We start from the raw sequence: 27541 nt of genomic DNA on the forward strand, positions 1-27541 counted from the left end.
CTGCTGCGTGTAGTTGGGGCAGTTTTGATGGAAGGGATGCAAACCTTCAGGTGAGGTTTGGTGGAGGCGGTATTTGTGTAAGAAGAGCAGAAGCGGTCTCAGCCTCCCAGTCTGGAGGAGGGTCTTTCCCTGGAGCCCCAGACTAGGCTGGGGTCTCTTCTGGGGGACTCCATCTCTGCCATTCTGCATTTCTCCTCCCAGACCAGATTTCTCCATGTACGTGGAGCTTCCTTGCTCCCCCATAATCACATGTCACCGTGACCTGCCCTGGCCCAGCTGTGGCTCCTGCATGTCCGACTCCATTCCTGTGCTCACTGTCATCGATGCTGGTCTCTAAGGCTCGTATTTAAAATACTCAAGATGGACCTTCAGCCAGTCTGCTTTGCTTTGTTTCCATAGGTCTGGTGTTCACCCTGTTCCAGTCAGTGCTAAGGAGAGCTGGTGAGGATCTGTTTGCCTGCTGATTGTTTCGAGGGGCTTAGGGTGAAAGATTGTGTAAGAAAGAGACTTTAGCAGGGGGTCCTGGGCCCTCAAACTGTTCTATCAAACATGTAAAAGGAAGAATATTAACTTCCAAATGGATTTCTTATGTTCAGTTGCTGTAGTGGGGAAACTTTCTGCAGAGAACCTGTCCGCTGTAGCTACACATGTGAGGCCAGGCATCATCAGCCAGTAGGTCAGCTGTCCCCAGGCTTCCACTCTGAGCGGTGGTGAAGCAGGCAGGGGTACGAGGTCACACTGGTCTGTGCCAGCTCTGTCCTGGGCGGGTTCTCGGGCCCTTTGGGCAACGTCACTGTCACCTGAGGTTTCTCACAGTTTGGAAACTTGGGTGGGCTTCCTTGCTGTTCCCTTGTTGTAGCCCACTAAACCTGAAAGGCTGGGGATGGGCATCCAAAGTAAGAAAGAAAGACGTTGCCTTGGAAAAGGGAGTATGGGCAAAAACACAGAAAACCGCCCCTGTTTATGCCTGTGTGGCCACTGGTGTGCACACTGGTCTGACTTCTCCTTGGCCTCCCCTTCCTGGCTCTCATCCCTGTTTTTCCTTGATTTCTCATGGCAGAGGAGGAAACAGAGTTACAGTAGACAGGTGGGGGGCTGAGAGCAGCAGCTTGGAGGCACTGAGTAAGGCTAATAACCTGTACACCACTGAATCTCCTGAACGCACAGCTGCTTAGTCACTGATGTCTCGTGGTGATGACCTTGGATATGTTCAGAGAAGCAACACTTAGTGTGTCCTGCTCACCAGAAGAGGGAAGCATGTAATGTTTACAATGCCAACAACACAGCCGCCTGCCCTGGCCTGTGTGGCCCAGTTGGTTGGACCGTCATCCTGTACACTGGAGGGGTTGTGGGTTGGATCCCTGGTCAGAGACCCTAGGAGAGGCAAGCAGTTGATGTTTTGGTCTTTCCCTCCCCACCCCCGTTCTTAAAAGCCATGAAAAAATGTCCTTGGGTGAGGATACAAAATAAAAAACATAACCATCAAAGAAGTTTTTAGTACTTAAGGGATTTGATTCCTTTTTAAATAACAACATTATTGAGATGTAATTCATATACCATAAAATTCATTCTTTTAAAATATATAACTCAGTGGTATTTAATATATTTACACAGTTAGACAACTCTGCCCACTATCTAATTCCAGAACATCTTCACTCCAGAAAGAAACCTCTGTCTACTAGTAGCCATTGTCCCTTCTTCCAAGCTCTTGGCAATCAGTAATCTTTTCTGTCTTTATAGGTTTGCCTGTTCTGGAAATATTACATAACTGGACTCTTACAATATGTGGCCTTTTGTGACTGGCTTCTTAATTTTAGCGTAATGTTTTCAAGGTTTATCCATTCCATGTTGTAGCATCTGTCAGAACTTCACTCTTTTTATAGTGAAACAGTGCTCTACCGTATAGATACACATGTTACTTATTACTTTTTATAGTGAAACAGTGCTCTACTGTATAGATACACATTTTACTTATTTATTCATCAGTTGATGGACATTTGAATTATTTTCACTTCCTGGCTATTATGAATAATGCTGCTGTGAACATTGTGTCCCTGTTTTTGCGTGAACATATGTTTTCAGTTCTACTGGGTGTACACCTAGCATTGGAATTGCTGGGTCATATGGTAACTCAGTGTTTAATGGGGGAGCTGCCAAACTGTTTTTCAAAGTGGTTGCTCCTTGTAGGCATTCTTTATACATTCTGGATATAAATGCCTTATCAGAGAGATGATTTGCAAATATTTTCTCCCGTTCTGTGGGCTGTCTTTTCACTTTCTTGATAATGTCTTTTGAAGCACAGAAGTTTTCAAGTTCAGTTTATTTGTGTTTTCTTTTGTTGCTTATGCTTTTGGTGCCACCATTAAGAAACCGTTGTCTGTGGCTACATCACACTTCACAGCTCCATCTTGCTTGATCTCGGAAGAATCCGTTGTCTAATCTAAGGCTATGAGGATTTATAGCCATGTTTTTTTAAAAACAATTTCTATGGTTTTAGCTTTTGCCTCATTCTCTTTTGCATGGGGCTATCTAGTTGTCCCGGCACCATTTGTAGAAAAGACCGTCCTTTGCCTGTGGAGTTCCTTGGTGCCTTTGTCACACAGGTGAACATAATGTGTGGAGTCTCAGTTCTAATCGGTTGGTCTCTACAGCTGTCCCCGTGCCAGCACCACACTGTCCTGATTACTGTAGTTTTGTGGTGAGTTTGGAGATCGGGAGGTGTCTGTCCTCCAACTCTATTCTTGTTTTTTTTTAAGACTCTTTTTTTTTCAGATTTTAAAAATATATTATTGATTATGCTATTACAGTTGTCCCATTCCCCCCCCCCAACTCCACTCCATCCTGCCCACCCCCTCCCTCCCACATTCCCCCCCTATAGTTTATGTCCATGGGTCATGTATATAAGTTCTTTGGCTTCTACATTTCCTACACTATTCTTACCCTCCCCCTGTCTATTTTCTACCTACCATTTATGCTACTTATTCTCTGTACCATTCCCCCCTCTCCCCCTCCCACTCCCCTATTGACAACCCTCCATGTGATCTCCATTTCTGTGGTTCTGTTTCAGTTCTAGTTGTTTGCTTAGTTTTCTTTTGGTTTTAGGTGTGGTCATTAATAACTGTGAGTTTGCTGTCATTTTTACTGTTCCTACTTTTTATCTTCTTTTTCTTAGGTAACTCCTTTTAACATTTCATATAATAAGGGCTTGGTGATGATGAACTCCTTTAACTTGACCTTATCTGAGAAGCACTTTATCTTCCCTCCCATTCTAAATGATAGCTTTGCTGGATACGGTAATCTTGGATGTAGGTCCTTGCATTTAATCTTGGGTAATGTAATTATGATGTGCCTTGGTGTGTTCCTCCTTGGGTCTAGCTTCTTTGGGACTCTCTGAGCTTCCTGGACTTCCTGGAAGTCTGTTTCCTTTGCCAGATGAGGGAAATTCTCCTTCATTATTTGTTCAAATAAGTTTTCAATTTTTTGTTCTTCCTCTTCTCCTTCTGGCACCCCTATAATTCGGATGTTGGAACGTTTCAAGATGTCCTGGAGGTTCCTAAGCCTCTCCTCATTTTTCCGAATTCTTGCTTCTTCATTCTTTTCTGGTTGGATGTTTGTTTCTTCCTTCTGGTCCTCACCATTGATTTGAGTCCCAGTTTCCTTCGCATCACTATTGGTTCCCTGTACATTTTCCTTTGTTTCTCTCAGCATAGGCTTCATTTTTTCATCTACTTTTCGAACAGATTCAACCAATTCTGTGAGCATATTGATAACCAGTGCTTTGAACTGCGCATCCGATAGGTTAGCTATCTCTTCCTCGCTTAGTTGTATTTTTTCTGGAGCTTTGAAGTGTTCTGTCATTTGGGCCATTTATTTTTTTCTTTTCTTTTTTTTTTTTTTGTCTTGGCACGTCTGTTACTTTAAGGGGCGGAGCCTTAGGTGTTCACCGGGGCGGGGTAACGCTGGTTGCTGTGCTGTGACGCTGTACGTGGGGGAGGGGCCCAGAGGGAGCAGTGGCGCCCGCTTCACTCTCCTCCGGATTTCAATCTTTCACTCTGATACCCACAATCAAACTGGGCCCCTCTGGTGCTGGTTCCCCAGTGGGTGGGCTTGTGCACACTCTAGGCCCCTGTGGGTCTCTCCAACCACCTCTCCCTCGAGGCTGGGAGTCTCTCCTGCTGCCGCCCCAACCCCCACGGGCGTTTTCAATCAAAGGTTTGAGGCTTTATTTCCCCAGGCTGTAGCCCTGGGTTGTGTGCTCTGCTTCGCTCCCCACCGTTCGTCAGGTTTATCTATGTTCGAATGTGGGGCTGCGGTATGCTACCCGCACTCTGCCTGCCCCGCTCTCCGCCACTCTGAGTCCGGTCCTCTCGGTTTATCTGTGCGCGAATGTGTGGTCGCAGGGTCTGCTAGTGCTCGGACTGCCTGCGCTGTTCGTCCCACACTCCGCCAGTCTCGGTCCTGCCACAGCCACGCGAGTCCTCTCCACCCCGATGCCCGTCTCCACCCCTCTTACCGGTCTAGATGAATGTTTATTTTTTATTTCCTTGGTGTCGGACCCCCTTGCCATACGATTCTCTGTCAGTTCTGGTTGTGCGAGGAGGCGCAGTGTGTCTACCTACGCCGCCATCTTGGTTCTCCTTTTTTAGACTCGACCGTTCTAAGTCCCTTGAATTTCCACATGAGTATTAGGATCAGCTTGTCGATTTCTACAAAATAGGCAGTTTCGATATTGATAGGGATTATGTTTTGTAGATCAATTTCAGGAGTCTAAAGCCTCTTTATGGATCTACTATTTGCTTGGGAACTACTGGCTGACTCAAGCACCACTCAAACTTCTTGCCTTAAAAAAATCATTGTTTTAATTCATTCCTACTGGAGGCTGCTTTGGTGAGGCACTGTGATTCACTGATAGGCTGGAATTGGACTTTCCATATTGCAAGAGAGCACGTAGCTAATTCCTACAGCCTGTAGGTTGGCTTCTTTTGGTAATGTGTTCTCTGATGCGAAAGTTTGCTGATGTCCTGAATGTTTATAAAAAAATGTGGTATTCTGGTTAACACTTGTTCTGATTAGTAGAGAATTAACAGATATCTTATGTGACCATTTAATTATCAAAGACTCAGAATGTGTTACAACAAAACTGACATTAAAAAATTTATATAATCGTCGTCGTCATTATTGTTATTGGAGGTGTCAGATGTTTTAGGATCTTGTAGTCCTGTGGGGGCCATGTGAGTATCAGTTACTGTTACACTCTCAAGTCAGTTCATTTACTCAACAACTAGTAATGAAGTGCCAGGCACAGAGAAGGACACAGTCCCTCTCCTCACGGAGCTAATGGGGAAACTGACGTTAATCAGAGCGCCATGTGACTACAGCTTGCACAGTGCTGGGACGACTGATGGAAGTGCTATGAGGGGAAGAACAGTGTGTCATAAAGGGATTTGACTAGCCTGAGAGGCTGCTGGAGGATTCTTGAGTTAAGCTATGAAGGAAAATGGGAATTAATTGTGGGAAAAATGAGGGAAAGAAGTTCCATTTAATTGGATGAGCTGGTTAGTGAGATGCGTGGGGATACTCCGATTATATTCTGGCTGTTTATTCTTTTTGAGAAAGAGCATCTCAAGATTTGACTCTGGTCTTCACTCTGCCCCTTAAGTGCCTTGTGACTTTAAGCAAGTAACTCAACATTTCTGAGTTTATTTACTTACTGTTTTTTAATCTTATTAAAGGCAGTGTGTGCCTGTTTTTATTTAGAGATAGGTAAAACATATATATGAAAACACAGAAATCTAGGTTTTTGATTGATTCTATTAGATTGTATTCGTATAATTTTAAAATAATTATTTTTTGTGTGATTTCCCATGGTTGGTTTCTTGGGAATGCAATTTTGGTAGATTGAATATTTTCCTGAACATTTTCCCTACTTTTTGAGAGTAAGAGGCACTTCAGTTCCTACCTACTCTGGAAGCCTCCCACATGCAGGGGAGCAGACGTGGATGTGACGGGTTCCAGGCTGCTCATACGCACGCTGGAAGGAAGCTCTGGGAGGAACTGGGAAGCCTTCTTGAAGGATATGGAATTTGACCTGGCATCACTGACAGGTTGGCGAAGAAATTCCACCCATGCAGAGGAAAGCAGAGCAAAGGCATGGAGCCGGGAAGGCATAGGGAGCGGCTGGAATTCCAGGTGCACGGGTGCAGACAAGTGGCATTGATTGGGTAAAAGTCAGTTCCCTGTGAAGGTGCTGAGAAGGGCCACACGCCCACCTCTCCAGCTCCCTCTCTAACCAGCAGCCATGCTCAGTGCTTTCAGACTCTGATTGTGCCGGGGCGCCGTGCAGGCTTTCAGTTTTCGGCCTTGCTTTCATTTAAATGCCACCAGAGCGGGGAGCAACAGTGGGAACTGAGAAAGAACGGTCAGAGAAGTAACAGAACAGAAGCGTAAAGTCAGCGATGCTCAGTGCAGAGGGCTGTAAGGAATTTATTAGCTGTAATGCTGCAGAGCTTGAATAAAATGAAGACTACGAAAAAGGTAATGATTTTGTCAATTTGGTAGTGAGTGGAGAGCATGAGAGAGGTAGCAGGAAGGTAGATAATTCTTTCAAGGGTTTTGTGGTAAATACAGCGTGCTAGTAAAGCTGATGGTGAAATGACTGACCAAGTCCAAGTTGAGAAAAGAAATCCCTGGGACCTGGTGGACTGTGGGCGTGTTAGTTGCCTATCGCTGCGGTAACAAGTCACCACAAACTCAGTGACTTAGAGCAGGACACGTTTGTCATCTGACCCTGTGGGTCAGGAGTTCACGCAGGGCTTTGCTAGGTCTGCTGCTTCAGGCTCACGAGCCTGCGGGGGTTGGTTGGGCTCGGTTTCATTTGAAGGCTGGACTGGGGAAGGATGCTTGGCCAAGCTCCCATAAAATGAAGGATTCCATCTGGTGGGCTGTTGGCCACCCTCACTTCCTTGCCATGTGGGCTTCTCCAGCGTGGCAGCTTGCCTCATCAGAGCCAGCAAGGGAGTCTGCTAGCAAGGCAGAAGTACGATCAGTGTCTCCTGATTGGGGAAGGAGTCTCCTCACCTGTGCCACATTCTGTTGTCAGGAGCAAGTCACTAGCTCTGGCACACTCTGAAGGGGAGGGTGTCTGACCAAGCTGCTTGCTGACTCAGAGCTCGTGATCACAGGTGGCCCACCATGAAGCTTGTCCACAAGTAAGGAGGGATGCTGGCCCTAGAAGGCACTAGAACAGTTCTTCTGAAAGAGGCCTCAGGGGTTGCAGATGGCAGGATGGGAACTTTCAGAGAGGGAAATTTGGGGGGTGGAGTTGCAGGGAAGGTTTAGATACAGCCTTGTTGGTGTTGGTGACCTCCCTCAGGAAGCCTTCCTTCCCTGCCGTCTCCACCCCAACAAGGGGGACAGGTGCCTCTCCTGCGAGACGAGTTAGCTGGCTGTAGTAATTGCCACTGGTAAGCTCTTTGCCTTGCGGAAGCTGAGTGATTTACAGCACATTCCTGGCTAGTGGAGGTGTCCGCACTGCATGTCTTAGGAGGGCGTTGAGGGTCAAGTCAGGTAGTTCACGTGGAGGTGTGTTACAGGACGTAAAGTGATGTGCAGACAAATGGCGATAACTGCGCTCCTTTGCTGGCGTTCAGTAGAACATGCGGACGTCGAGGTCCACGTCCCTTGTTCACTCGGGTTCGCTGCATGGTACTGAGTTATTGAACTGGCCTTTATCTAATACTGTGATACTTTGAGGGTCTTTTGAGTAGACTGTTTGCTTTCATGATAAATGACCCCAAACTGCTGTACCTTTCAAGGACTTTTATCCAGTTTTTATTGTTTGTTTCTTTTTTTCTTTTTTCAATCTGTCCTTGCTATTCCTTGTCACACCTTTGCTTCTCCCCCTCTGTCACTTTCTAGCTATTCTTTTCCCTCTGATTTGTTGCTTCTGATCTTTTCTGGGCTTGGCACCCTGATAATTAAGCTGATTAGAACTGTGAGTTGTTTAGTAGTAATCAGGCCAGGAATGTGGGTTGGGAGTCCTCTTAGTGAAGTGTGTGAGCTTTAGTGGCTGGACTTTGTAAAGACCTCTCTGGCCTCAAAGTGCATCTTGGCTTCCTTGCTGGTTCTGGCTGTGCGTGGAGTAGGTGAGGTTCCCATGGAGCCAAGTTCTACTTGGGGAGCGTGGCTGCCATTCTCTCGGTGCATGCCTCATTGCTCTGTTGTGAGAATCAGTGCCATTCTCTCCTTTAGCTTTGATGAGCTTTTAGTTTTTTGGGCAGTAGTAAGTAGCGGTGGGTGACGGGTAGTCAGTCTGTGGTTCGTGGACCAAAAAGTGTTAGAGAAGCAAGGGAAATTCTTTCACCGGCTGGACACCTGGGTGTATGCAGGAGGTCTGTGCTTGCCTGCCTTCAGGATGGGAGTCCAGCTCAAATCACTAGATAGCCTTTGAGGCTCCTCAGTGTCTTCTTGGTGCTGGGCTTCTCTGGCAGAGCAGTTGGGGTACTTTTCCTGCCCATATGTCTGCGTTGTTGCCTCTGGGAAGCATCGGTGTGCTGGGAGAGGGCCTGTGTTCTTGTGGAATCGGCACAGGGGTTTGGGGGGCCTGCTCCTGGCTCTCACTCTGCTCCTTCCTGGCTGTGCCCTTAGCATGAGTCTATCCCCACGTGCCTTGATGTCTCCTTTTCTAGGGATTGCATGAAGTCCACGCTGTTGCCCGTGGGACCACAGCAGGAGTTTCTGTGGGCACATGCCTGTTGCAGTAACATCAGGTGGAGTGCCTCTTCGTTGGGTTGGTTTTGTTGGTGTTTCACATGCTCTGTCTTTGAGGAATTAAAAATATTATTGTCATTAGTACTAGTAATGAAAAGTGCTACTAAAACAATGACATTTTAAATTCTGTGTGGCTTTTTTCTGAACATGCCCTACTGGAATGTATTGGTACAAATGTGGACATTAATAAGTGCTCTTTGATTATTTTCAGAGTACTGAGTATTCTGGTTTTGTAGCTAAATTAAATTTATGAAAGTTCTGATGATACTGTGATTCATATCTAGAAAGAATAATTTTTTTCATTCTGAAATCACTTTAAATATGCTTTACATGAATCTGGTAATAGTGAATCAATTAATGTGATTTCTCAGGTCATAAATCAGGCTTGAAATATTGTAGCATTAATTCCTCTGTAAGCCTCTTGGAATTTCAGCAGTTTTGTGGTCTGTTTTAGCTACTTGTTTGCTTTTGAACTCAATTCTAGGTGTTGAACTCAATTTGAGAGCCTAGAATGGTTTGTGCCCTGAATACCTTAGAGGCCACCCCTTGCCTTCTTTACTAGCTGGCCTTCACAGCGTGGAGTCAGCCACCGGTCGGACTTCCCCTTTAACTTGGGTATGCGCTTTAATTTTGTCTTTATCCCGTAGAAATGTTGCAAGGGTTTTTACAGTAGCACTTACTGTATATTTTAAACTTCTTGAAAAGAGGTAATATGTGAGCAGAAAATATTTTAGTACTGTATCACATATTGTTCCCTCCACTAACCTTTTGTGGTTCAGAAAAAAACGATACAGTAACTTCTGTTCAGGAGTGCATGCTTGTCTTCCCTGCTCAGAGGTCGATAGCCTGGTTCTCTGGAGGGTCTCCAGGGTGTGCCCTGGGGCAGAGCCTGGGCCCCTTCTGGTCTGGCAGGCCTGTACTCTCACCACAAAGATGAGTCTGTGTTCTGTTGGTATCTGTGAGCACTGGTGAGTATTTTTACGCACTCAGTTTTTAGTGGGTTCTAAGTTAGCTTTTGTCTTATTGCTTAATTGTTTAGGGACCAGAGGATGGGTGCCAGGCAACTCAGGTGGCCTTCAGAGAAGGAGAGGGGTTCTTAAGATGGCTAATGGCCTTCAGTGAATCTCACCGTCGTCACCAAGGCAAGCAATGGGGCCAGTCTTTTTTCTTTCCATACACTTCTGGGAATGTCATGAATTTAAAACAATACTTGAGCTTCTATTATTAGCCAGCCATTAAGTACCTGAGATACCAGAACGGAAAGCCAGACATCTCTTTAAGCATGCCCTTGGTACAGTCTTCTTTTGACTATGTTAGAAAAATACTTTATCAGAGAAGAAAAACTACTAGATTGGTTTTAGGTGCTGAATGGCTTTAGGAATAAAGGTGGAGTTGTAGGTTAACAGAAGACATTTCTGAAAGGAATGACTCTTCTGTAATTAAAAAAAAAAACAATGACAAATGGCACTGTGGCAGAGACCTGATCGTGAACTCCGTCGTCTCTTCCTGGGCACGGAGCCAGACTGCATTTCCCAGCCTCCCTTGCAATTAGGTGTGGCTTTGTGGCCACATTTGAGCCAGTGGAGCAGAGAGCAGAGAAGTGGGCCACTTCCGGGCCTGGCCCATAAAACCTTCCATGCACGGTTGTCTGTGCCCTTCCCCTCCCTGCTGGCCAGTGCAGAAGGTCCCGGTGACCCAGGAGGGCTCCTGCCACGGGAGGGAGGGAGTGCCCTTGCCTGAGCTGCTGCCTGGAGGAGGACTTGCTGGTGGTTGGGCACACCTGTTTGGGACTTTGCACAGGCAAGAAGTAAATATTGATGGTATTTGAGCCATGAGACTCAGCCTCCCTCCCCGATCCAGGCTTGACTCCTGGGATGCTCCGCAGGACTGGCGAGTGTAGTGAAGGGGCTCAGGATTTCGGACTCTGCTCCAGTTGGGTTGTGTGTGTTATGTAATATGTACTGACCGGTGAGTTTTAAGAGTCAGTGTCTGTCATGGTAAAGTTTCTGAGGAAGTTGTTTTCAATGCATCACTTCTAATTAATACAAGTGGTTTACTGCGTTCAGTGTGGCCTCTCTCCGTCTTTGATTTAATAAGCCCTGTGCGTCCTCAGTTAGCTTTAAAAGGTCTCTATGGAGACTTAAATGTTCTCAGTCCTTATTTCAAAGCACTGTAAATACAGTTTTCATCATGCTACTTCTCTGTTCAAAAGCCTGTAATCACTTCTTATTACATAGCATTTTGTTTCATTCCAGCCCCAGACTATACACATACATAAGGAATGTGGCTGTGCGCAACATCCCAAAGGGAGACAAAAATGAATAGAACATTCTGTGTCTCCAAAGACTCTGTGTTTGGTACACGGGTAGCTTCCCGAGTTCCGTACTGCTACCACCCACCCCTCACGTTTGCCTGCGATAAGTCGTGTGTTACTTCTTCGTTCCCTTTGTTTCAGTGTTACCTCTGACTTGTGGTGTACTTTCTGAAGGCAGGGGATCCGTTTTATAGAGCGTCTGTTGTTCCCCTCTTGACCGCTTCCAGAGCCACTGGACACTGTAATAGTTAGCCATCCCTATAGTTTCTTTCAATTACCTTGCTGGGATAGTCCGGCACAGTTTTCTATTACAGTTTGTGTTATCAGACAGAAGTACTTACTTCATCTGTTTAGGAATTCATGGAATTGTGCAGTCAAGGAATGATAGGACTGAAAGGATCTTTTTGTATATTTATTTTATAAGAGAAAGTTTACTTAGAAAGTTACAGAGGCAAAAGAAGGGCCTGGACGGGTCTTTTGGGGTCAAATTCCTGATCTTCTGGATCATCTAGTTCCTGACACTCGAGGTGTGGCCCCACATCATGCGTGGGGCACAGCGCAGGCCCCACTGAGACCTGTGAGTCAGAACCTGCCTCTTAGCCGGATCCTCAGGTGACCCGCATGCGCACTGAAGGTGGAGCCACACTGCTCGAGGTCAGCCTCCCATTTTCCTCCGGAGTAAACTGGGAAAGTTCGAGAGTTGCCCTGAGTCACACAAGGCTCCCATCCTTGGGTACATCTTGAGATCACTTGGGAACCTTTAAGAGGTCCTGATGCCTGGGCTCCATCGCCACACGCTCTGACCTAATGGTCAGGAATGCAGCCTGGGCATCAGAATGTGAAAAGTCTCCCCGATGACTACTGTGAGTCCAGCTGAGAGCCACGCAGCTGCTCAGTGAGAGAAGCCCCGTTTTTTGGTGCTCCAGGTATGCAGCCCCTCTCCCGCACAGGGCTGCCCCTACCTGGTGTTTCACCTGCACACACCACCCCATTTTCTCTCCTTCACAGCCGTTTATCTCCCTGTTCCTCCTCCCCCCGGCAGGCACCCAGCAAGGGAAGGAAGGACTTTTGTCTGTCTTGCTGACTGCTGGGTCCCAGCTCCTAGGACAGTGTCTGGCACATGTTAGGTGCTTGTTGCTGTTTGAAGAACTGGTGGAAGGGGTTATAATAAAGAGGCATGTGTCTTATGAGAGGCTACTGTGGCTGTGGGCAGTGGGAGGAAGGTGCCCAAAGGGCCAGAGGTTGGAGTTGGAGGTCAGAGGCAGCCAGGGAGGCCTGGGAAGGCTTGAACCATCCCTCCCTGACATTGATCTTGTGCTTTTCCCCTCCTCATGGTTCTGTGGGCAGAGAGGTGAGCCGTTTGCCCAGACTCCTCAGCTGGGCGGGTGGAGCTGGGGTGCAGGGCTCCAGCTCTGCAGACCATCGGCTCAGGGGCCTTCTCCTGTCTGTGTGGGAAACAGGTCTCAAGAGGTCCAGAGGAAGGGCCTCCCTCAGAGTCTGGCCCCTGGGCATTTGACTGGAGGTAGCTGTTTCTTATGTAAGTTGCCTTGTGGTTTTTTGGCTTACCTGTTTTGTGAGCCGTTTTTTTCCTGCAGATAGAATGATGTTTGATTTCACTCTGCCCTCGTCTGAGTCTCCATCCTCGTTGGATTAAACCATTACGACTTTATTATGCCAGTGCTGTGTGGGGAGGTCATGGCTGGTTGGTTGTGATATTTCTGTTACGTGTTATTTTGGGTGTTTAATCTTTCTGATTTGTTATTTGGTATATTTTACCACGGATTTACCTATCATCAGATTTTGACGTCAGGTATAATAGTCCTCCCCTCCCCCCAAAAGCCATTAATTAGTGTGTCCTACTGCACATTAGTGATCTGTAAAACTTTTGATGTTAATGCCATTAAGATGTCTTGATAAGTGGTAAAATCATGCTACCTTTTTTTGGTAACAGGAAACCAGAAAATGTTAAGCCTTGAATGTAAGACATTCTTTTTAACATCATAAAATTTCAAGTTCCAATTCAGAAGCCATGTTGAGATGAGGTGTTGCATTAATGTGGTTAGAAAGCTGTTGCTGGCGGCTCTTGCACTCGTTACGTGAGGGCAGTACTGCTGGCTTTCCATGGGCCAGTGTTCATAATGTGCTTTCATCATTTCACGCTCATCGTCACGGGGAGCAACGTGTTGAATTCCCAAAGGGTGCGTCGATTCTGAGCTTTGTCCGTAGTTCTTAGGTTGTTTCTACAGATGCTGCCACGGGTTGCCAATCACTAGTCTCCATTACTGATTAAGTTAAATAGAAGGCCAGCACAAGTCTTGTAACAAGAACTTTCCAGAAACAGAAAATACATAATTAGGAAGCTGATACTTACCCTGGTAGCTAGGAATCACATTGTGGAGAAAGACTTATTTATGGTGAGGCATTTGATCATGGATACAAGGAGGAAAGCTAAAAATTCAGGTTAGTCAGATTTCTGCTCTCTTTTTGGCACAAAAAATTTAGGCCCTCCTTAGTTTGTTTTTAGAAAATGTTAACATTGTTGAAGCTTACCCTTACTGACCACGGTAACATTTTGTATTGATGCAATACTTTGGGATTTAAAGCACTATTGTGTGCTTTATCCCATTCAGTTCTCCCAACAGCCCTGTGAGTTAGGAGATGAGGTAATACAGAGGTTAAATTACTTTCCCAAGGACAGCTAGTAAGAGAAAGAAGTGAGCTATTTAAATTGTAAATATAAAACGTTGAGGCGGTTGTCAAACTTTCTAAATGATTCTTGGATTTCTAATATATAAATATGTGGTTTGTAATGCAGGATGAATAATCTAAAAATTTATTTAATACTGTAACCAAAAGAAAAGGATATTCTTAGGACCGAAAATAATTGGCTGGCAAGACTCACAGAAAACTGTTTTTGAAGTTACCATTGTGTAGGTGTTCTGTATGAAAACTTTAGTTTTATCTACACGAAGCAGCCCAAGAGCACACACCGGTTCTTCAGCTACTTCCTGACCTCCTGCGCCTGCCTTGCTGTCAGCCGGCACTCAGTCGACCCTTCTGAGTGAGCTGGGTGTTGGCATTACTGTCGGGAAATGGTTAATAATGTCGCTGAATGTGGACTGAGCTGCAGAATGAATATGACGTTGGTTCTTAGTAAAAATGTGCCATCTACACACACATGCTCCCTGTTAATCTTTTTACACGTAATACATGTTCCCAGCATATATCTTTTTTTACACACAGATTTTAAATCTTGCAGCGCTCACGCCTCCAGAATAACTGTGTGGTGCAGAGAACTTTTCTCTCCTTGAACTATGTGAGAATAAGTTGCCAACATGTTTCATCCTCCCTCAAAACTCTTGTATTTCCTGCAAACCATAACATTCTTTCCCGTAACCACAAAACAGTAGTCAAACTCAGGAAGCTCACACCGAAGCGTTTCCACCATCTCACCCCCAGATGCTACTCCCGCCGTGCCCATTGGCCCAGTGGTAACATCTGTAGAGAGAGCTCCAGCCAGAACCCTGGGCCGCACTCGAGTGTCTCTTCCATCTCCTTTAATGCACAACACCCTCTCAGTCTTTGACTTGCATGACCTTGACACTCTGCAAGAGTGCAGGCCAGTCATTTTGTAGACTGTTGTCCTTTGGGGTTTGATCCAGGTTGTGCATCTTTGGCAGGAAGACCACAGAAGAGCCAGTGTATATCTTTTTCAAAGATTAGTTTTACATTTTATTTTCTGTTTCCTTAGAGCGTTTCCCAAAGTGTATTCTGCGGAACTAGCACCTACTGTGTTCTCAACACCGTGCCACCTCTAGAAGGTAGGATTCGAAAAGCTTTTGACTTACAGGAAGGGGTGGGCTTGGCAGCGAGAGTGTTTCCGTCGTTGTAGTGCAGGGAATGGCCTGTGACCAGGATTTAGAAGACCTGGGTTCTGCCTTTAACTTGCTGTGTGATCTTAGATGAGTTACTTAATCCTTCTGGGGGTAGCAAAGTAATACTCCCCTCATAACCTTTCTGTGAGGATTAAAACAGCAAAGGTTTAACCACATGGGAAATTCAAAGTGCTCTGCAAACGTTAGATACCAGAACAACGATTCTATAATTCTAGTGTCAAATTCCAGATGACTTAGAGTAGGAGTCACGTGGGAAACGCCACAGGGCATGTGTGAATCCGATTTGAGCCACTTACTAGCTATAGATTTTGGGCAAGTTAATCTGACCCTCTGGCTCTTCATCTGTAAAATGGGGGTCGTTCCGCCCTGATGGGATCTTGTGAGGGTTAAATGAGAGAGTGCCATGTAAATTCCTTTCTGGGTGCCTGACACAGAGTCCCCCAGATGTTTGTGCCCTCAGAAGTTGTAGAAAGTGAATTTACCCGAGCACATGTAGCTCCGATGGACACTGAATGGCAGAAGAGGCCCCCGAATCCAAATGGAAGTACTTGGTCAAAGGCTCTTGTGGCGCCAGCTTAGCTGCCCCTGCCCACCTATTTTCAGACCAAATGTAAATGCAGATAAATGGAAGTTTATTGAACCTGGGTTATAAGTTGACCTACACCTGGGCCAGAGATTTGATAATATGATTGACAGGAAAAAGGGTGAATCTGGGCCACCTAAAAAGTGGAAAGGGTAAGATTTGGTGATCACACACTCCTAAGAGGAAAGGGCTTGTTAAATAGCAAAACTAGTTGTGTTTTTCTATTAAAAAAACTTATTTTTTTCTTTTTTTAACTTTAAATATCTTTTGGATAATTACAACTGAGTCTAACTTGTTTTGGAGAATCTCTCTGGAAAAGAATAAAGAGAAATCATGCCGATGCTGGCACGACGTTGGTGCTTAAATTGATACTTATTTTGGATGAATAGTGATTTGAGGGTCTCCCGTTAGCAGTGCAGGGTTTGCTGCCGCCAGCGCTGTGCTGACTGGAGGGGAACAGTATGTGGTTATGTTTTCCTGAGTCAGTTCCTATCCTACTAATTAAATCGAAGCACATAATAATTAGAGCTAAACAGAAAATTGTAGAGCTTCCTTTTAATTTTACCACTCCAAGTTGTTGATCAAACGTATTCCCAATAAGCCCTAGCAGTCTGATACACTGTTACACTGACTTATTTTGAGCAGTTTGGTTGAGACATTTATCATAATCAACTTGATTGAATAACAGTGTTTACAATTATTCACAGAACCAAAATTATTTAATTTTTATTAATTATGACTTAAAATCAAATGGGTGCATCATTTCCAGGTTAGAGTTAATATAGTTACAATTCACTTTGTAAAAGTCAACAGTGTGTTGCAAGGAAAAGGTCAAACATACTTTTCTGGATTTAAATAAAGAATTTGGCAATGTGAATCTCAATTTTTAGAATAAAACAGGAAAACAAGAATTCTACTTTTCGCCTGATTAAGTGAGTGAGCATTTTTGTATGTTTCAGAAAGTTTTAGTTAAATTATACTATGTGTCTGAAATTATTATTTGGAAAATATTTGAGGGTTGACTGGAAAGGATGGTTCGTTCTCTAGAATTACAGCTGTCAGCCAAGCCAATCATCTGTCAGTTGCAGGAGCTTCACTGTTATTTTTATTGTGAAGGAGGTTAGGAAATAATTTTCTGAAGTCCTGTATCGCACACGGATGCTCTGCTAGGGAACGACAATGAAGTGTTTTGCTGCACTCGGCTGGCACCTCCACTTCCCAGTGCGGGGTGTCGCCGTCTGCGTTCGGCCCTGGGGTGCGGCCCACCGCCGTGCAGCGCGCACTTCATGCCGCTGCTCACTCAGGGTGCTATTCCGGCCCTGGCGCCGAGGCGAGGGTTTGGAGACGGGCACATGTGTCCCTCTCGTGACTATGTCCTGTGTAGTTGTCCCCAAACAGGAAAAAGCAGCTCTTCGTTAGAAAGCACAGCTTTACACAGTGTGAGGCTATGTGAGCAGTGCTTTTCCAGTGGGAAAGCAAAATTACTTCTTATCACACTTTTAACTGGAGAATCTGAAATTTGAAAATAAGACTTTTAACATCGTGCCTGTTTGAGTTCCTAATATTTTTTTTCCCAGTATTAAAATTGCCATCCTCACAATGCACAGTGGGAAAATTACCCGTTGTTATGTTTCTTAAAAACATCCAATTTATATTGAGCATGAACCTAAAATTCTGGGAATAGCACGGTTTAAAAACTGATTAAGGGGAGCTCACTGGCCTGTCACACCCCTGTTCCTTTTGAACCCAGGGCTGTACCTCCCGTCAGGCGCTATATTTAGAACCTTGATTGAGGCGGTGCTTACACAGCCCTTCTCCTTGTCCTCTTTGAAAGCCTTCAGGCCGGTTCAGCGTGGCCTGATTCCACATCAGAGTGGGAGACGGGAGGCTCTTCTGCAGCAGGGACTCGTGCTGTTGAGAAGAGTTCTCTGTTCCTCTTGCTCCCTCCCCATACACGTGCGTACACACAAGTAGACATGCCTGTACACAGATAGATACACTTTATATGTTACAGAGACAGAGGGTTCCTCCAAGAGGCTAAAAGGACAGATAATTGACATCAGGTTGTGACTAGAACCTGAGAAGCTGAGGTTTAATATTCTTTTGTTATTGTTCAAAGTTATATTTTAAGTACTTTTTCTCAGTGATATGACTAGATGTACACAATTCAAGACATGCCGTTGACTGAGTACCTAGCAGGGCACAGCTTTCATAAAAGGCGCCCTGCAAATGGAGAGCGTTTGAATTGAGTGTAGATTTTAGAGTTTCTCCTCTGCTTGCAGAATTGTACACATCGTGGAGATTTAAAGAGTAAGAAGAAGACCACTGCAGGGGCAGAGCGAAGGGAAGGGAGGTAAAGGCTCGCGTGATTTGGTGTTCTGCACTTTCGAGTTTTATGGGCCCTGGTCCCTCCCTCGGGGTGGAGTGCAGAGCATGCACAAGCACAAGCAGCTACCAGGGCTTTGTAGGCTGTAATTAACACAAAACTTTCTGTGAACTTCTCTTTGTTGAACACTCTTTTTGGTTCCATAGCAAGATTTTTTTAAAGTTTAATTTGATTTTACTATTAAAATTTTGGATTCTTAAAAGCAGTCAGTTCTGAAGTTTTTCAAGTTTTATACTGCTTGTAGAATAGAGAATGGGCATTATAATTCAATGAACCAAAAAAGATTTAGTATGCTAAAACTCAGTCCTAAGTTCCTCCCTATAAAATATTTCCATATGATGTAGTAAATTTTTTTAGACTTTATTTCTATGCCCAGTATTTTCCTGTTAAGATCTTTTCCTTGAGAAGAAATATGTAAATCAGATAAAAAATGTTTGGAGAGGATTTTATTGTGATTATAGAAAATATTTTTTATTCTTTTATGCTTATCATGTGTTCCAAAAAGAGACTATGCTAAGCCACATTATAGTAAATGACTGGAAAAATATGTTGTTGTATTTCACTTTTAACATTGTTAATACCTGATGCCACATAGGCTGTTTAATTGGTAGATACGTAGTCATTGAATGAAAGTCAGTTCCGTAGGGATTTATGCCTGGAGGAGAGTTAGGGATGATCTAATTCTCCTTGATTTAGGAAAACTGAAGATATTAAGTAACTTACCCAAGGTCACACAATTAGTAAGTAGCAGAACTGGGCCTGAATCCTGGACTCTTGACTTGGAGTTCAGTGTTTCTGTTCTATCTTGTCAATATCAGAATAAGGTGTTTCAACTGTGACTTTCTGGAGCAAATTCAATGTTTAGTATTTAATGCATTGCTCCTTAGTATCTGGTTTAATGCACTGCACCCTTTGGATATTGGGGCTTCCATTTAGCAATTAAAAAATTGGAGTGGGTAATTTGAAAGTTGGAACTAAATGTGCCAAAACTGGCAAGAAATTTTGAGCCAGGCAAAGGGACTTTGTTACAGGAATGAAATAGGAAATGATGTATAAATAAATAAACGAATGACATGATAAAGGAGACGATCTCTTCTACTAGGTACCAGGGAGGCTGATTATTAGGTAGCGTGACATGCCATCTAGTCTGAAAGTAATGGATTTTTCTCTCACTAATTTAGCAGTTGTTTTGATGAACTACATTAATGATACAGATATGTATATGTAAATTGAGTTATTTAAAGTGGCATATATTTTCATTTAGGCTAGAAAGGCCAGCCTCTGTATCACCTAGCTAAGTGCGGCTTTGAACTCCTCATATCTGTACGATTTGTAATTTGCTTTTGAAAGGGTGAGTCTCATTTGTATTCTGGGGGATGACGTAGTATTAGTTTATGAATAAAAGAGTCCTATTTTATTAGAGTTCTTCTTCCCTGAAAAAAACTTAAAACTTTTCAACTGGTTAATAGAAGATTTCTGGGTTTTGTGAGGTTAAATCATTTTGCAATTTTGATGGTCTTCATGGAAACCTGGTGCAAGAACCTTTAAAAGTAATGTTCTGGTCACGGGCAGCTGCTGGGGGTAGCCCCTGCGCCCCAGCTTGGCAGGGAGCAAAAGCTCGATCTCATTTTAGTCTGTAGACCAGACCCCTGCTGCCACCTGTCTGATGAGTACGGAATGAGTGTCGTTAACTAAGACGAGTGCCTGGTGCTCCCGAGCTCGCAGTGACTGACCTGGGCGGCTGTTTCTGAGCTTGCCAGTATACTTAAAAGGAGATTTTCTCTATTATTTTCTCTGAATTTATTGTTTTCTTCTTTATAGATGATCATGGGAACAGCAATAGTAGTCATGTAAAAATCTTTTTACCGAAAAAGCTGCTTGAATGTCTGCCGAAATGTTCAAGTTTACCCAAAGAGAGGCACCGTTGGAACACTAATGAGGTAGATAAATTTCTATTTTTAGGGGTATAATTTCTTGAAGGGCAAACTTCTTAGGTTATTTTGCATAGTACTACTTTATATTAGCTTTAAATTTGAAGTAATTGAACGAGGGAATTGCAAACGGGGAGAATATTTAGTCTGGATTTGACAGATCCAGCATGGTTCTTGAACTGTCTCCTGTCTGCTCGTTTTGAAAACTGTTAAGACGTGCACGCTGAGCGACTTGCTGAGGTAGCATGAGTTCCTGTCTGTGCTTTTCTGCGTTTTGGCGTCTTGCATTTGGTGGTTAACTCTGCCTGCATCTCCACGAAACCCTGGTGCCTTGTCGTCACGAGTTGGTGAGACAAGCCCAGTGCCCGCGGAACGTGCAGGGTCTTGGTGGTGTGAAGCCCCTGTAGAGTTGGGATGGGCAGGCTTCCTACTAGCAGAAGGGCTCGTGGTCCTCTGATGACGCGAAGTGGTGTGGAGGTTCAGTGGTTTACCGTAATGGCGGGACTTTCTATTGAGAATGAAGGCTGTACGGTAGACTGCGTATGAGGCGGGACAGAAGTAGCTTTACAGTTGTTCATATGGAAAATAATACAATAATTAATAGGTAATAATACAACAATAAATTCTGTGCTTCATGTACTCACAGCTGTAAACTGACTTTTGCCAAACTGTTTTTGGCATCCGATGAGAAAGAAGTTTGATGAACTAGAATGAATAAGTTTTTCTTCTTGAATGATGTTTCCTTTTTTTGGTAAATCTTAATCCGGAAGTCTTACTACTAGGGGTAGATTGCTTTGTCATCTTTCTTAGTTTGGATTCTAAATATTTGAATTTGGGGTGATATTAATTCGGTGTGGTGGTGGGAATTGGATACTTGTCCATCTCTCGGAGAACTACATTCCTTTAATTAGATGGCTGGGGTTACTGGCTTTGCAGAGTTCATCATAATCAACTTGTGTTGCTGGCTCAACACTGACTTCCAAGTTTAGTTAAAGATAATATCCTGCCCTGTGTTGGGTACACAGTTTGTTAAAAGACACAGCAAGAAAACAGTGGTGTCTGTTCACCTTTATTTTTTAAAGATTATTTTGCTCTGCCTTCTCGATTTGGAATGCTTTTGTTTGCGTTGTCAGAGGTTATATGGACGAAAGTTTCTTTACTTATCCCAGTTTACCAACTGAAATACTCACAAGGACCTCATAGCTTTGTTACTTCATCTCAGCTGATTTTAAGTAGCTTTTAAGGTATGAATGTTTTGATTATTTGCATAAATGCTATATCCCCTGTAGACAGAACTCTCAACTCACTTTGAGAAGCATTAGCTAGTTTAGAGGCCTGTCGTTTCAGTCGGTCATTTATTAACTATTTTAAACATTTAAGATATGAAAACAAAGTAGATATGCTGGAAATTAGCGTTAATAATAGATTGTTACTCTGTCAGCAAAATAGTATAATTTGGGAGCCATTTACTACGTCACAACTGGGTCATGAATTATTTAAAAATTTAGTATATTTCTTTGTATTCCCTGAAACATGGATTTGATACCATATTATTATATATTATCTCCAGTTTATTTACATGTATCAAAACACATAATAGGTATGTATTTTTTCAATTTTTTATTTTATATGAAGTTGGCAATTTATTTTAATTATGATTTGAAGTTATATTTGAAACCAGCTGTTGCTTCATTAAAATCAGTGGCCCTAAGAATTTTATAATGCTGGAGGTGGCAGTGTTGGAAAGTTAGTTGGTAGATTATTTAGATTATTGATTTCAGTACTTCTTTGGAACTTTGGAGCACAGCCCTTCAACTGAGCTCACATTTTTACTTACCTCTAAATTATTTACATGTTTTACTTTAATATTTTAGATGCATTATAAAACACCCAGTAAAGAATATTTATAGAGACGAGATTAAAAGGAAAGTAAGTTATGTATTTTGTCCCAGGACCCTAGTATATACAGCTTCCTGGAAACCGCTGGTTTAGGTCACATGTTACTAAAGTCCAAGTCCAAAGGGAGGACCTGCTTCCCTGTCTGTGACAGGTGAAGAGTAAAGCTGAGATCTGAGAGACGTTGGTCGCTGTGCAGAAGCCTCACCACTGCTGGGGCAGGGAGGAGAGCACCCTGCCCTGCTGACCCTCTGTGCTCAGCACTGGGAGCCACTGCGTGGGAGCACTGCATTGGAAGGCTGGCCTGTGTTTCTGTGTGGAGGACCTTGGGGGTTTTTTTGTTCATTTTGGGCTTTAGGAAAAATAGGAGAGTCTTAGAGTGACAGCAGAAGACTCAGATTAGGGGTCATTCATTCTGTAGAGTGTTATGTGGTACTGGTAAAAGACAAAAAATAAAATTCCTTTAAAAATTTATTGTATTTAAAATGTCTCTCAATTATAGTTGACATTCAGTATTATATTAGTTTCAGGCATATAACACAGTGATTAGACATTTACATACCTTATGGAGCGATCCCCTCATACGGCTAGTACCTGCTTGTCACCAAACATAGTTATCACAATACTATCGACTGTATTCTCTAGGCTGTACTTTGCATTCCTCCTCTGACTGCTTTGTAGCTGCTAGTTTGTACTTCTTAAGCCCGTCCTTTTTTACCCGGTCGCCCAGGCCCCTTCCCATTCATTTTTTTTTAACTGGCTTAGGTAACGGGTGGTGGACTGTCACGACTGTGATCATAGTACGCGCTTCTTTGAGCAAGGTGGGCATCATCGTTTCCCCACGCCCTTCAGCTGCCACTGACACCTGGGGCAAATGATCTTCCGCGCACCTGGTGTCTCACTGGGGCTTGGTGGTCCTACGGAAGGCAGAGTCCCATTGGTCAGAATTGCCCAGGAAGTCGGCTCCTGGAGTAAAGTGTGGCCATACTGCCATTGCCAGGGGCTCTGTCCCCTGAGTTGGAGTAGATGGCTGTGTTCTGGTGGCCGGCCACTCGCACTGGTCGGCTTGTGTTTCGGAGCTGTGTTGTACACAACCCAGTTTCTGTAGGTCTGCTCGCCGCGACCAGGCCGCGTCCCCACAGAGGTCTGTGGGAACTGCAAGTGCATCTCACCCCTGGCGGTGCCATTGCCCCGGTGGCCTCGGGGAGGGGGGGGGGGGGCTGGCTGTCCTCCCTCTCATCTCTCGTCTTCTCCCCGCCCCCCACCGGCCTGTACTGAGTTGAACTCCTGGGTGCAATGTGACTCATCTGTAGGAATGTGGAGACATTCCTGTACTCACACCTGTGTGGTAGTATTTGCAATTACTCGAGAAGGCCCAGCTTTGTTGTTGTGGATTTGCTGAGCGAGGGAGAGGGAGATCGAGCCTGTTAGTACTGCCTTTCAGGGGGCACCTGTTCTTTGCTAGTCTAGCGACAGAGTACTGGATATAACTATTTCTAAGCCTTATAACAATATTACAAGATGTGTAATATTTTATTTGACAGATGAGGGAGTGTTGGTTAAAAGTGGTTAAATTAGCTCTGGCCATTGTGGCTCAGTTGGTTTGGCGTTCTCCTGCAAACTGGAAGGTCTTGTGTTTGATTCCCGGTCAGGGCACGTGCCTGGGTTGTGGATTCGGTCCCTAGTTGGGCACATGCAAGAGGCAACAGATCAATGTTTCTCTCTCACATTGGTGTTTCCCTTCCCCTGTCTCTAGAACCAATGAAGGAAGGGTGGTTAAATAATTTGGCCGAGGTAGCACACTCGGTAGGGCCTGCCTTGGTCTGGCCTTCATTTGTGTGTCTCCCTTAGTTCTTGGGGATACTTGTTCTGTCATGTATTGTCTAGGCTTTTAATCAAAGACCTGCAACTCTTAATCACGTCGGTGTACTCGGCAAGACCTTTCTGTGATTCAGTTTTGGATTAAAAAAAGAGTTAATACAGAATTTGTACTGTGGGTTCACATGCCAGTATTTGGTGAAGCTGAAAGTCACTGAAAAGGGAGACCATCATACGATAAGGGAGATCTTAGGGCCTAGTAAAGCTACTTTCACGTTTCTCACTCACTAGAATAGGTAAACTCTCCTTCCCTTCTTGAAGGCAATTTAAGTACCATATTTTTCGGACCCCCCCAAATTTGGGAAGGAAAATGGGGGTACGTCTTACAGTCTGAATGTAGCTTACCTGGCTCACGGGGTGGGGGTGGGGGGAAGCCAGCAGCAGCAGGAGGGGGCAATGCTGCGGGCCCTGGGCTGGGAGGAGGGGGTGTCCTGGCGGTGCAAAGCAAGGGAGGCGGGAGCGGAGTCCCTGCTGCAGCATGCTATGGTGCTAGGGAGGAGGGTACAGGTGGTGCAGGCACGTTAGGAGAAGAAAGCCTGAGGTGCTTCTACATGCCTCCATCACGTGACTGGTGTGTCCCCATTAACATCAACATAGGCAAATTCCACTGCAGGGTCACCTGTCAATGTGGCCCTGCAGCTGTTGCAAAACTACAACTCCCATCATGCTTGACAGGTTGGGATGATGGGAGCTGTAATTTGGCAACAGCTGCAGAACCACACTGGTTGTGCAAAACTGCTGTCCCCATACAAGAGTGTTGCACAACCTGTGGCCCTCCAGCAGCAGATTCCCCCATAACAATGTCAGCAGCAGATCTCCCCCATAACAGCGTCAGCAGCAGATCCCCCCATAACAGTGTCAGCAGCAGATCCCCCCATAACGGTGCGTCATCCACTGATGTTCTCAGCTCCAGTGCCCCCGTAACTATGAAGGACACAGGGCTGATAGTTCTGTCATTACTGTATTTTGTTGTAGAAAGATAAGATAGCCTACTGTAGTCTCCTGCTGAATCTACCGAAATTGTGGAAAGATGTCAAAGCAGAAAAGGAGTTCTGCTTTAAAGGAGGTTACTAAATATTTTACCACATTTTTTGCTTCAAATTTTTTTTTCCTATTTTCCTCCTCTAAAACCTAGGTGCATCTTATGGTCCAGTGTGTTTTATAGTCCGAAAAATACGGTAAATGCATCTAAAAACAAATCAAATTTAGATAACACTTTCTCCACCACATGTGCCCTTCGCTCAGGGTCTGAAGATGATAAAGGACACAAGGGCGATGACAACAGTGACTGTGGCCGCAAACATTTGTAGAGTGGCTGCCGTAGACGGGGCACTAGGGGGTCCTTGGCATGAGTCTCCCTGTACTGCTTGGACTAGTCCTGTGAGGTGGGTTATGTGGGATCATCCTCATACAAGAGGTGGGGAGATTTGAGTGGCGGACTTGGGAGTCCCAGCCCACGGCCTGATTTTGGAGCCTGTGCGCTCTCCAGTTCTGTCCCAGAGGGTGACTTCAGATGGACTTTCCCAGGATCTTGCTGCTGTTTTAGTGATCTTTGTTTTCGGCTTCTTTATTTATTTGCATTTTTAAGTATTATACATAAACCTAATGTATTTCTGCCTGATGATTTTTTTAAAAGTAGCAAACACTTTTAGGGAAACAGTTTCGATTCTTAATAATGAATATTAATACATGGGCTCTAGATAATGGATAAAATACATTACAAGTAGAAATTTTGTACCTCTGGGTAACTGGAGGTTAGGCTTGATTTTTATACTCAGGGCAGGAGAGAAAGAACGTGTTAAACACGGCACATCTGTCAAAGGACCGGTTCTTCCTTCATAACCAGTTTGGTGCTCACATCTTCATTCGGTGAGCTGTACCAGGTTTCTGCATTTTAAGTTAATATTTTTAAGGCCCAGAGCCAGAAATAATTATGCTAATGCAACTTTCTGATTGCACAAATGACTACTTCATAATTACACATATTAGTACTCCTGTGTGTTGTCGGGACTGAAATTTCTTTTGTTTAGTCATTAATTAGCTGTTTGACTTAAAATAGCGCTGCAGTGGCCAGGCCCGCGCTGCTCTGGAGGCGGAGACTGCGAGTGGGGGACCCTTTATGATGCAAATGGTGCCTGCCGTCTGCTCCCGTCGGGGCCGTGCGCGACCCCTTTTGGACTGTTAAGCTTTCTTTAGCTTGTTTTTTCTCTAATTCCAAGTTTCTCTACAGTAAGCAAACAAAGTAGAATTCTAGTTTGTACTGATCTTAAAGTTTCATCAGAGGTTTTTAGTTGGTGGTGGCTTCAGAAATTTTCCTATTGAATGCATTTTTTTACTGGTAAAAATGTCTTTGTAGAGAGCAGTACAGATATAGACCAAATAATTTGAAGCCATACTGTGGAACCCAAAGAAGAAAACTCCTCATACTATAATGCCTTTTATAGGGAGAAAATTACCCTTTAAATTCTGAATTCATTTTTCCCAACTTTTTATATTTAGGTAAGAAAAAAGAACTGAGACCATGAGAATTATTAAATTATATTTCATTTAAGCTATTTTAACAAGAAGCCACCTTAAAAAAAATCCATTAATCCCTTTTTTTGTGTAGTAGATGTATTTTTGGGTGTTTTGTATTTTTAAATTTTTCTCTTTCTATAACTGATAAAAGCATAGATTTTAAGTCATAGATTTAGGGATATAATTAAAAAAATTTTTTTAGAGAGAGGATAAGGGAGGGAGAAAGAGAGGGAGAGCTATATTGATGTGAGAGAGAAATATCGATACACTCCCTGACAGGGGACCGAACCTGCAACCCAGGCATATGTCCTGACTGGGAATCCAACCGGCAACCTTTTGCTTTGCGGGACAATGCCCAACCTACTGAGCCACTCTGGCCAGAGCAGGGATGTGATTTTTTTTAATGATTGGGTTTGCTAGTATATTTATATAATCTTTTGGATTTTTGGCCCACATTTTTGGGGGATCATTTAGGACTTTTCAGACTTCCAAAATGTGAGCTAAAGTAAAAAGCACGCAAAGCGGTTTCAGCCTCGATGACTCGGAAAGTAGTCAGAGCTGAGGTAGAGCTTTGTTTTGTTTAGATTTTGGCAGTGCTGGCAGTTTGGGTGGCCCCAAGGTTATTCTCTGAGGCCAGGCGGCACTTTGATGGTTGAAGTGCCAGAGGAAATTTTGGGATCCATTATCTCACTTCATACTAAGTTCAACAGAGGAATTACGGTTAACCCAACTGCAAGGAGGAAAATGCAGATACGAACCCAGAGAGCCAAGTTTTAACAGTGCCACCACCATTTGATTTTCGATTATAATATATGGTACCAGATTTCAAATTCAACATAATTTTGTAGCAGTTGGGCTGAGAGGTGAGGGAGGGGTCCGTATAGGCAGGTTTGCCTCTGAGGAATGGTAGGGAAGGACATCTCACCTGCAGAGAGTAGAGTGATGTCCATGAAATTGGACCAAGATGCTAAAGAGCTTGTTCTATAAAGGAAGAGGATTCCTGTGGACCCACTTCCGTTTGGGTGTAACTCGTTTTATTGTAGTGTCACTTCAAAATGTAGCACTTAGAGGACTACTGGGCCCATAGTTCGTGTTCAGTAAATATTTGCAGAATGGATAAAATACGTAAAAACACAAAAACTCAGTATATGTTCTTGGAGTTCTTCTATAAATATAAAACTCAAATGGATATGTAAATTACATGAAAAGAAATCACAAAACTAATAAAATGTATATTAACATTAATTAAATGCAGTGGGTGATGTTTCTTCAAAACTAAATTGTGTCTTGTAGCGTGAATATTACAGCAAAGGTTCTCAAGCAGGTTCCTTTGAATAGGGCAGGTGGCATCCCTCCCCCACTGAACTGTTC

The 27541-nt window shown here is 44.0% G+C and overlaps 1 protein-coding gene across 31 annotated transcripts in view; it reads left to right on the forward strand.

Annotated features, from left to right (window-relative positions):
* Positions 1-27541, forward strand: part of CAMTA1 (calmodulin binding transcription activator 1) — a 761376-nt gene that overhangs the window by 13029 nt on the left and 720806 nt on the right. For 29 of the 31 annotated variants that reach the window (XR_008426389.2, XR_008426384.2, XR_008426376.2 and 26 more), the window contains exons 2-3: positions 14835-14904; positions 19770-19888. The exons of 1 other annotated variant lie outside the window; for it this stretch is intronic. Coding sequence is in view for 13 of the 30 variants with exons in the window: in XM_053920463.2 (XP_053776438.1) it covers positions 14835-14904; positions 19770-19888 (189 nt within the window). In the remaining 17 variants the exon portion in view is untranslated. The remainder of the gene's footprint in view (positions 1-14834; positions 14905-19769; positions 19889-27541) is intronic. One more of the 31 variants, XM_053920469.2, reaches the window with a different exon arrangement.

This window comes from Desmodus rotundus, chromosome 3 (assembly GCF_022682495.2).
Source record: "Desmodus rotundus isolate HL8 chromosome 3, HLdesRot8A.1, whole genome shotgun sequence".
Taxonomy (NCBI): Eukaryota; Metazoa; Chordata; class Mammalia; order Chiroptera; family Phyllostomidae; genus Desmodus; species Desmodus rotundus.